General features: G+C 42.3%; 1 protein-coding gene and 1 long non-coding RNA gene across 3 annotated transcripts; one reads left to right on the top strand and one right to left on the bottom strand.

Moving 5' to 3' along the window:
• Positions 1-1,139: 1,139 nt before the first annotated feature.
• Positions 1,140-9,768, top strand: LOC120438233 (matrix remodeling-associated protein 8-like). 2 transcript variants are annotated; one of them, XM_039608672.1, is made up of 7 exons: positions 1,140-1,391; positions 4,227-4,566; positions 4,819-4,908; positions 6,887-7,225; positions 7,602-7,706; positions 7,873-8,023; positions 9,266-9,480. In XM_039608672.1, the coding sequence occupies exons 2-7, from the start codon at positions 4,302-4,304 to the stop codon at positions 9,351-9,353; spliced, it is 1,038 nt and encodes a 345-aa protein (XP_039464606.1). In that variant the 5' UTR covers positions 1,140-1,391; positions 4,227-4,301; the 3' UTR covers positions 9,354-9,480. The 2 variants fall into 2 exon arrangements, with proteins under 2 accessions (XP_039464606.1, XP_039464607.1); XM_039608673.1 differs by lacking the exon at positions 7,873-8,023 and having other exon boundaries at positions 9,266-9,768.
• Positions 5,824-7,275, bottom strand: LOC120438270. Its single transcript, XR_005611755.1, has 3 exons — positions 7,150-7,275; positions 6,137-7,071; positions 5,824-6,060 (listed from the first exon to the last, which is right to left on the bottom strand). It is a non-coding gene; the product is annotated as an uncharacterized LOC120438270 (long non-coding RNA).
• Positions 9,769-10,122: the final 354 nt, after the last annotated feature.

Genomic DNA, 10,122 nt, shown 5'->3' with positions numbered 1-10,122 from the left:
GCACAGAGAAACTGGAAAACCTTCCTTCACCAGTGCTCCTGCTGACATGTTTCTGTTTCCATCAACTCAGTGGAGCAAATATAAACCCCTAAATGAGAGATGCTTTCCTTATTTTAGTCAGAAATATAAAATATGTTTGTTTTTGTTTTTATCTTACATATTTATCAAGGCTTATGGGTTTTCTCTCTCTACATTATGTTTCATAGGTTCACAGAATAAAACATCATGATTTATGAGCTCTTCACATGTTTAACTTTGAAAAAGTTCACACTTTCATAAATTCAGCTTAAATCAATGTATTTGGTTGCTGATAATATATTATTTTGGTGGACTGTAGATCTCAGCACTTTATTAAATGAATAAATTACATGAATACATAAACCTCATTAAGCACCAAATTGTGTAGTGTGTATTGTGTAACTATTTGGACATATTTTTCATGAGTGGCTCTTGTGCATGTATTTTTTGCTTTCTCTTTGTGGTTTAGGTTTGGTTGAGCAGACAAGGCTCCATCTTTGGGTGAAGCTGCTATCATCTGCTCTTTGGTCCATGCACTTGTTGCTCATTCACTTAACCACCCCACAAGGACGCAGCTTGTGCATAAAGTCTGCATATCTAGTGCAGTATTCAGGCTCCTCAATGCATGTGTTTATATACTTTTTCCCAATGATGTCTCTCTGGCTTTCCAATGTTCTCTGTGTGGCTGAGGAGCTGTCGAGAGCCATGGATCTACTTACCTGCAAAAGCCAAGCTTTAAATTACAAGATGTCTCCCCTGAAACATTGTCTACCTCTGCCAACTGCCTACCCTCCTTCCTACGACCTCCAGCACCTACTGAGAGTGAAACTGTTCCGACTACCATCACAAAAAATCTAGTTTCTTTTTAAGAGTTTATAAATGTACATTTCCTTTACACCCTGGGAGATCATATAATATGAAACACGCACACACACATCACACACACACACACACACACACACACACACACACACACACACACACACACACACACACAAACACTACAGGACCAGTTTGACCAGAAGATTGGAAGACACACATGCCTCTGTTCCACCCACACAGAGCTGCTGAGGATCCAGTTCTCTCACATACTTCAAAAGCCTTAAGAAGAGATAGAAGACAGTATTATCCAGCATTAGTATCTGAATCTGGAATCATTTCTATGGAAACTAGACTTTCAGCTTAATTTAAACCTTAAATGTAATCTCAGGTAGTCAGGTTTAAACTCAGGTTCAGTTATTCACTGAAAGTACCAACAGACTCAGACATTTAGAGCAAACTAAGATCATCGGTGCTGGAGGAAATGTCTGCTGTGACTGCATCACTCTGCTCAACTTTGCTGTTATTCAGTCTCTGCATGTTTACCTCTGCAGGTGAGTTTTACCTGTCAGGAACTAAATGAGATTTCAATGACAGATGTGTCAGTGTGATGTGTTGTAGTTTCAGGAGTCAGTATAAAACTACAAAGCTTTGTGTAGCTGTCAAACATGATGCAGGTCTGTGTTTTAGAGGTTTGAACCTGTAAAAATATTTGCTATACATATATTGTTTTAGTTTACTGCACATTAACTTGTTTAAATGTATGAGAGATTCCATCACCTTCATGTTTGTTGCCACTGTAGCATTATTTATCATATATTATACAGTGATTGAAATCTGTAAGAAGTTACATTATTGAAAACTCTGTGTGTGTTGACCTGTTAAGCAGAGCTCAGTGCTCTCTGATCTCATCTCGACTCTCACTGGCTGTTGTAGAAGTGAACAGACTGACCTTTATTTTTATTTAACCTTTATTCATACATGTAGTCCAATTGAGATGCAAGAGAGATCTGTTCCACACAAAAATATTGAAATTACAACAATAAAACAAATACAAAAATAACAATTTGTCTACTGTACACAGTAATATCAAAGACAAAAAAAATCCTAGTGATGATTTCACAAAAACATTTAGACATGTTTTGAAGTGAAATGAGAGAGCTTCAAATTCTCCTGTAATGTATTTCATCAAGATGGGGCAGAATAGGTAAATTCCTACTTTCCAAGCTCTGTACCAACTGCATGTAATCATGTCCCGAGACCGCAGTCTATGACTAAAATGTCTGTGCAACATGTACTCTGATAAATAAGAGGGCAGTAAACTAGAAATATATTTAGCAGACAAAGTGTAAATAGTAGATAAAGTGATACCAACAAATCATCCTGCATAAGGCCAAAGAAGACCAATCAACCAGAGAAAACAGAGTACTGGTTAAATATGACCTATCTCCGAGAGCGAGGTTACTCAGGCAGTTAAACAACTCCTTAGTGGCAGAGCTCCTGGGGTGCATGAGGTCCGCCCTGAGTAGAGCCACTGCTCCTCCACATTGAAAGGAGCCAGTTGAAGTGGTGTTCGGGTATCTGACAAGGATGCCTCCTGGGCGCCTCCTGGGCATCTGTGCTGAGTATGACCTGGAAATCCCGAGGTCAAAATGGGAGACAACCCATTTTGACCAGAAAGAAGGAACATGAGAAGATCGAGAAATACCAAGGGCTCAGAGAAGAGCTCGAGAAAATGTGGAGGTTGAAGGTAACGGTGGTTCCGGTGGTAATCGGAGCACTAGGTGCGGTGACTCCAAAACTAGGCGAGTGGCTCCAGCAGACCCCAGGAACAACATCAGAGATCTCTGTCCAAAAGAGCGCAGTCCTGGGAACAGCAAAGATACTGTGCAGGACCCTCAAGCTCTCAGACCTCTAGTAGAAGAGCTGAGCTTGGAATAAATCTGAATCTGGAATCATTTATTTATCTCGCTCCCTCTCTCTCTCTCTCTCTCCATATACACACACACACACACACACATATATATGTATATATATGTGTGTGTGTGTGTGTGTGTGTGTGTGTGTGTGTGTGTGTATATATAAAATATAAGACACTAGCTCAACTGTGATATATGCAGTCAGCAGTCAGGTGCAAGAAGAAAGGAGACGAACTGGCAGGACCAGCTGACTTTTTGGTGTTGAGGCTCTTCAAAACCTTGCACAACCCTTTCACAGTAAAGGATGCAAAGAAAATAGTATGAGTAACCAGGGAACTACTAGCAGAGTTGTATGCAAGAGGTTTACTATTGGATACTGTGCTAAACAAAGAACAAGAAGCAACGAAGTGGTGGTTGAAACAATCGAGCATTTCAGTTTTGTTTGGCACAAGAGTGGAGTCAATACTTAAGAAAGGAGGTGGCTCTGAGGAATGAGAGCTGGCAGAAAGAGACTATAGTTTGCCAAAACCTCCTCAGGTCATTTAGACTGTCAGTGTTTAAAGTAAAAAAATTGTCACGTTTGGCCTTCCTGATGGAGGCAGTAAACCGATTACACTGCTGACAAAAACGTAGGCATTAGCATCAGATCTGTACTTTCTCATGGCTGCTCAGACCTGGTTTCTCTAATGTAGGAGACCAGCCAGTTCAGAACTGAACTGAGGGATGTCCTGACATTTCACTCTGATGTGGCAAAAATGTTTGTCCACAAAGTACATAAAACTCTGCTGGAAATATTTCCAAGCTAAATTGACATTGTCAATCAGTTTAATACCAACCCAGTTAAAACTGACTAAGTCATGAAGAAAAGCTTGCTCACTGTAAAGCTTCATTTTTATTTATTTATTTTTATTTATTTTTTGATCATGTGGGGGTTGGAGCGTGAGATTTTCGTGTCTCTCACAGCACCAACTATGTAGAGATGATTCAGGCCACTGGTAAAAACCACTAATGTGGAAAACGTATGCTGCACATTGGTTACAAAAAGATCAATAAGAGAAGATTTGTCTGGAGGTTTGTAATTAAAGTGCTGGCTTTAAATTATTAGAGTAAGATTTTACAACAAGCAGTGCACCTTAAAATCATCAGACACAGAAAAAAAGTCAGTCCCAATAAAAATCACCTACCAGAGTGATGTCATTTAAAAAATGAGTTTAGATCAAAGTTGAACCAGAGAAGGTAATGTGCTGGGGGACGCAGATGGTGACTAATAGGAGCCAACAACTGTCAAAGACTTTTCTAAACAAATTAATACTAAAGGCCAAAATTTTAAATTGCTTAGTTGCAGATCTAGAGAGCAGCGCTTGAGCAGCAAGACAGACCTTCACATAAACTGCCACACAATCACCTTTTCTTGGACAGTCTGAGTGGTAAATGTTTAATCCATCAATTCTGTGTTGTTTCCTTTTTCAGACCACACAATCATCACTGCTGTGCCTGGAGAGGACGTCACTCTACCATGTCAAACTCAAAACAACATCATCAGACATGTACAGTGGTGCAGAGCTGACCTGGAAGATGAAGGAACTTGTCCTTTTATATCACCATGGACGACTTGTTCCTGATTACCAGCATCCATCTTTTGAGAACCGGGTGGATCTGAAGGACAGACAGATCATTGATGGAGACGTGTCTTTGATTCTGAAGGATGTGACCACTGCTGATAGTGGAACATATAGGTGTCGTGTCATCCAGAGAGGCAGACAACATATGAAGCTCATCAGCATCATCTACCTCAGAGTTGGTCCTCCAAGTGAGTGAGTTCAGTGTGTTTAGGATCTTTGGCTCTTTTCAAAAAAATCATCTTTAAATTTATGGGGGACTCCACCATCTACATGTTAGTTGCTTGCTACAGCAGCATTATTTATTATATATTATACAGTAAGAGGAAAAAATGTCAGGTAGCCACTGGTTGTGATCTTAGCCAGATCCTTATTAACACTTTTCTGTTTGGCTGGGTTCATTTGTTTTAGAATAAAGGTTCTTCTTTTGTTTCGACTTGCAGAAGGCCGTGGTGTAGATCCTGTTTTCTTCAACACAGCGGACTCTGCAGCAGAGGTACCTGACTCACAACAGGACACTCTTACAGGCACAGGTACATTTAAACAACTCTTTCATTCGTTCAACTACTTGAACATTACTCAGATCGCTTCCCCAATGTGACTAATTGTTTTTCTCCTCTTTCTTTGTGAGCGCTGAATTCAGTATCAGCTTCAGGAATATTCCCCTCTGAAACTCTACAGTGTGAGAAACTTGTTTAAAACAAGTTTGAACTGGCGCTGCTCTTCTCTCAGGGCTGCACATTGACAGTTTCAGGCAGGTTAAATTAAATACAGCTATTTTAGCTCTCATATGAAACTTTGAAATCACTTCTCAATCAAACAAATCATGCAAAACAAGAACAGAGAAAGTCACCTACACACACACACATGTAGCAACAAACACTACTGGACCAGTTTGACCAGAAAGCTGAGAGACACATACCTCTTTACTAATCACACAGAACTGCTGAGGATCCAGTTCTCTCACATATTTCAAAAGGCTAGGTGATTATTATCCAGCATTAGTATCTGTTAGGGTACCTGGGTCATTAACCCAGTGGTTTCAGTTTCGTATCTTTTATTTGTTTTCTCATCTTAGTTTATTATTGTGAAGCTTTTGGTTTCTGTTTTGCATTTCTATTTCCCCCAGTTCTTCTTGGTGTGTGATTATGTAGTTCTTAAGTTTTGTTTTCCATACTCCCTCTGTTCTGTGTCTGCCCTGGTCTCACGTCTCTTGGTTTTGCTTCCTTTGTCTCGTTAGCCCTGATTTGCCCCAGCTGTGTTTTCCTTCTGTCTCTCGTTCCCTGATTGCTCGCTCTGTGTATTTAAGCCCTGTGTTTCTCTGTGACTGTGTTGTGATCTAACCTCATCTTGCTGTGTGTTTGGTCTGTCTGCTTAAGTTTATTTTGGATTCTCAGTTTTTGTCATGGCTACTGGACGGACTCACACGCAGACAGTTCCTTCTTTGTGAACAAAAGGAGATTATTTATTTACAACAGGGATCACCTCAGTGCTATATACATGTACAGTGAGTTGGGAGGGGGGGGCTCCAGGGAGAGAATCCACACACACGCTTCCTCTTCCACACAGTCACCGCCACAGCTCCTCCGCACACACGCACTCCTCTTCAGCCGCACTCGCTCCAAAACTCCACACACGCTGCCACACCCGGGCAGGTCCCGTGATTTGGTCCAGAAGAGGGATATCTACACACAGAATTCAACGTTAGTTTCACAGCAAAATACATACAGGGATTTCTTTGATAATGCCGAGAGCACGAACTCAGGAGGTTCAACGTTCCAGCGGTGAGCTGCTCTGTGCCACTGCCTTAAATAGCAGCTGGGGAAATCAGCCAGATCAGCAGCAGGTGGAGACAATCACACAGGTGCGTGGGCCAAGAGCGAGAGCCCGTAACGAGCTCCACCCAGGCAGAGAGGAGGAGGAGAGACAAAGAAAACAAAAAAGAACAACAACAAAACCTGTAGCCAGCGTGAGCCAACCAGAGAGACACGGGGACCGTGACAGTTTTGTTACTTTTTTGAGTTTAGTATTGAAGCTGTTTTGAGTACACGTGTCTGCACTTTGGGTCCTCCATGTCATCACTCATCCCTGCACACAGTCTAGTCATGACAGAATCTGAACCTGGAATAATTTCTATGGAAAGTGGACTTTATTTAAACCTTAAATTTAATCTCAAGTAGTTAGGTTTAAACTCAGGTTCAGTTATTCACTGAAAATCCCGACAGACTCAGACATTTAGAACAAACTGATTGTTAGTCAGCCTCTTAATTTGTACCTCTGCAGGTGAGTTTTACTTGTCAGGAGCTAAATGCCATTTCAATCACAGATCAAGATAAAGAAACAAGCAGAATTATTTAATATTGATTCAGTTTATCTGTGCATGTTTATTGCTTGTGTATGTATGTAGAAGTGTGTAGAAAGGCTCAGTGGTGTATGATCTTCACTCTGGCTGTTGTAGAAGTGAATAAAATGACCTTTAACCTCTCTGCTCTGTGTTGTTTCCTCTTTCAGATCACAAAATCATCACCGCTGTGTCTGGACAGGACGTCACTCTGACATGTCGAGCTCAAGCCCACATCGTCATAGTTGTAGAGTGGAGCAGAACTGACCTGGAAGATGAAGAACTTGTCCTTTTATATCAGCATGGACGACTTGTTCCAGATTACCAGCATCCATCTTTTGAGAACCGGGTGGATCTGAAGGACAGACAGATAGCTGATGGAGACGTGTCTTTGATTCTGAAGAATGTGAGACAAGATGATGCTGGAACATACGAGTGTCGTGTCATCAAGAGAGCTGGAAAACCTTTGAAGCTCATCAGCATCATCAACCTGAGAGTTGGTTCTCCAAGTGAGTGAGGAGTGTTCAGTGTTTGTGAGATCTTCGGCTCTTTTAGCTCTGCTGCCTTATTGCTCTTTAATGGCTCTTCATTCAGTATCACTGGGAGCCTTCTATTTTAGCCCAGCTGTGAATGATCTGTGTTGGTAAGAAGTGTTTGAATTAGTGTTTTCACGAAAGCCTTATTTTTATGCATTTACTGCTGCTCAGAAGAACACACATGGGGTTTAAAGCCTGGACAAAGACAATCTGAAATCTGTTCTTCTCTACGATGGAAAAATGTCTGAAAGTCACTGCCAGTGATGTCAGCCAGCTCCTCATCAAAACGTTTGTTTCACTGGGGTCGTTTGTTTTGGAATAAATGTTGTTCTTTTGATTTGACTTGCAGCAGGCCGTGGTTCATTCAACACAGTGGATGGTGCAGCAGAGATACCTGACTCAAAACAGGACACTCTTCCAGGGCCAGTGAATAACACCTCTCCTCCAGCTACAGGTAGATATGAGCAGCGCTTAGGAGTATTTTTTGAATTTGTTTCAACATATTACAATTTTAATAATTCTGTGCTCAGCTTTGCTGTCTCCAGTATCATTTAAATGCAGCCAGTTTCTTTTCTGATATTTTTATCACTTTTCCCCAACACATCTGCATTTAATTCCAGATCCTTGTCTCTGTGTTGCTCTGTGTACCTGGCCTGTACCACCACAGTCGCTGTCTTCACAGTTTCTGCCCTCCTTTCTTTCACACAATGTTGTGATCCTAGTCTTTGCATGTGATTGGCCAGATGAAAATGAAGATGACATCAAGTCATTGTGAGCTGAGATTCTAGGTTCATCCAATTGTCACAAGAAGTCACCAGCAGGGACAGTACTTGTTGAGAGTCCAAATGGAAAGAAGGTGTTTCTGACTCTGGAGGTGTGGAACATGACTCAACTTATGCACCGACCAGAGAGCATGGGTCAAACGGGTGCTAGGCGGGGGTGCAAGGGGTCATCGGTGATGGCCTTCTTTTCCATGAGAAAGGAATATATGACGATCGCCTCCATGGGAGGCAGAAGGCAGCTAATGCTTTTTGGGTGTGGTTAATTGCCCTCTGCGCAGCCTTTCTGTTCTCAGTTGTGGCCCCTGTGTACCAAATACCAAAGCAGTAGAAGAGCATGCTCTCCACTGACGCACAGTAGAAGACCAGCTGCAGCGTCTGGTCTGGGTTATTCTTTCTCAGGACACGGAGGAAGTGCAGCCGCTACTGGGCCTTCTTTACCAGCACGTTGGTGTTGTGGGGCCAGGTGAGATTGGCAGAGATGTGGGTGCCCGACTATTGGAGCATTTGGGGCCAGTTGATGAGGAAATATTTAATCAAGGATCAGGTTGAAGGTGGTCCAGTTTCATGGTAAAAATGTCTGGGATTATGGTGTTAAATGCTGAGCTGTAGTTCACGAAGACCATCTCCATGTAGCGCTTCCTGTGAGTGCTATAGGTCTGTAACCATGACCAGGGTGCTTGGAGGGGCATGTTTTATTGTTTTGTCAGATTGTCCAAGGTCATGGAGGAGTGTCAGTCTGTAGGACTGCTTATTTACATGGTCCAGTGTCCTCACCCCTCTGGTAGGACACTTAACATTGGTGGAATTTGGGGGTACAGTTTTCACACATGCCTTATTAAAGTCCACAGCAACACGCTGGTTGCTCTCTGCTGTGGTCACACCTTTCCTTACCAGAGTCTTTGTTGTGATACTGGTGGTGTAATATCCAGCTTGGTAACTCCACCTAGGCATTGGGCTTTTCTGGATGGAGCCGAGATTAAGTTACAAACAGTAGATGACACTCCCAGAGAAAAAACCATTACAGTAAATTTCTGATGAGTTAGAAACACACCTATTTAACAAACATTTTGATAATCTTGTGCACTGTGTTTCTGTGCGCTGTTTTTAATATCAATGTTAAATCACTTTGTAATAGATTCTTGTCTTAAAAAGTGCTACATTAATAAATTTTACTTACTTCACTCATCACCTACCTGACAGCTAACACCCCACATCTGTTTCTTACCTGCAGGTCAGCCAGGAGGAACCAAATGGCTGGATCTGGAGGGATATGTTGGAATAAGTGTTCTAGAAGCTTCTTTTGTTCTTATTGTTGTTAATACAATTATTATATTTGTTGTTTGTGTTATTTCAATTATTGTTTGTATATTCACGGAGCGTAAGTTTGATAACATCAAACATCAACTTTTGGCTCAAGATGGCGGCGCGCACGGGTGCAGCGGCTCTTAGCTCTCCAGTTTGGTGCTCGTTTTTACTTTTACTGTGTATATTTTTAAATGTTTGCAACGCCGCCATCTCTTACAGTCGCCAGAACCTAATTGACCTAGGTTTCAAATATAGTTTGTCTGTTTCTGGCAAATATCAGCGAACACACAACATCCTGGAGGAGATAGCGAGACCGCCAGGGTCACCGTGGATAGTCTGCCCGCCCAGCAAGCGTAGGAGGCGACGGAGGGAGAGAAAGCAGAAGAGGGGATGCCGGTCGGGCTCAGATGCTAGGCTACGCAAACAACCACACCGCCAGCACTTCCGAGCCTTTTTCGTATCGAACGCCAGATCCATCACCCACAAATTGGACGAATTGGAGCTACAGATAGCCACCACGAGCTTTGCACGCAACTGCAGCATTATTCTTATTATGGAGTCGTGGCTTCACCCGCTGATTCCTGACGCTGCAGTCGAGTTAGCAGGCCGCACGCTACATCGGCACGACAGAAACAGCAACTCAGGTAAAAGCAGAGGAGGGGGGCTATGTGTTTACGTGCATAACGAGTGGTGTTGTAACAGCAGGATCATTCACACACACTGTTCTCCTGATTTGGAGGTTCTGGCAGTATCGTGCAGACCTTTTTACATCCCGAGGGAGTT

This window comes from Oreochromis aureus, linkage group 3 (assembly GCF_013358895.1).
Source record: "Oreochromis aureus strain Israel breed Guangdong linkage group 3, ZZ_aureus, whole genome shotgun sequence".
Taxonomy (NCBI): Eukaryota; Metazoa; Chordata; class Actinopteri; order Cichliformes; family Cichlidae; genus Oreochromis; species Oreochromis aureus.
This window is presented reverse-complemented; position numbering and strand designations above follow the sequence as displayed.

Bases quoted from the DNA above. Each gene is read 5' to 3' on its own strand.
- LOC120438233 (XM_039608672.1), top strand. From the start codon at position 4,302: ATGTACAGTGGTGCAGAGCTGACCTGGAAGATGAAGGAACTTGTCCTT. The intron at 4,567-4,818 runs GTGAGTGAGTTC...TTCGACTTGCAG, and splicing joins CCTCAGAGTTGGTCCTCCAA to AAGGCCGTGGTGTAGATCCT. The intron at 4,909-6,886 runs GTACATTTAAAC...TTCCTCTTTCAG, and splicing joins GGACACTCTTACAGGCACAG to ATCACAAAATCATCACCGCT.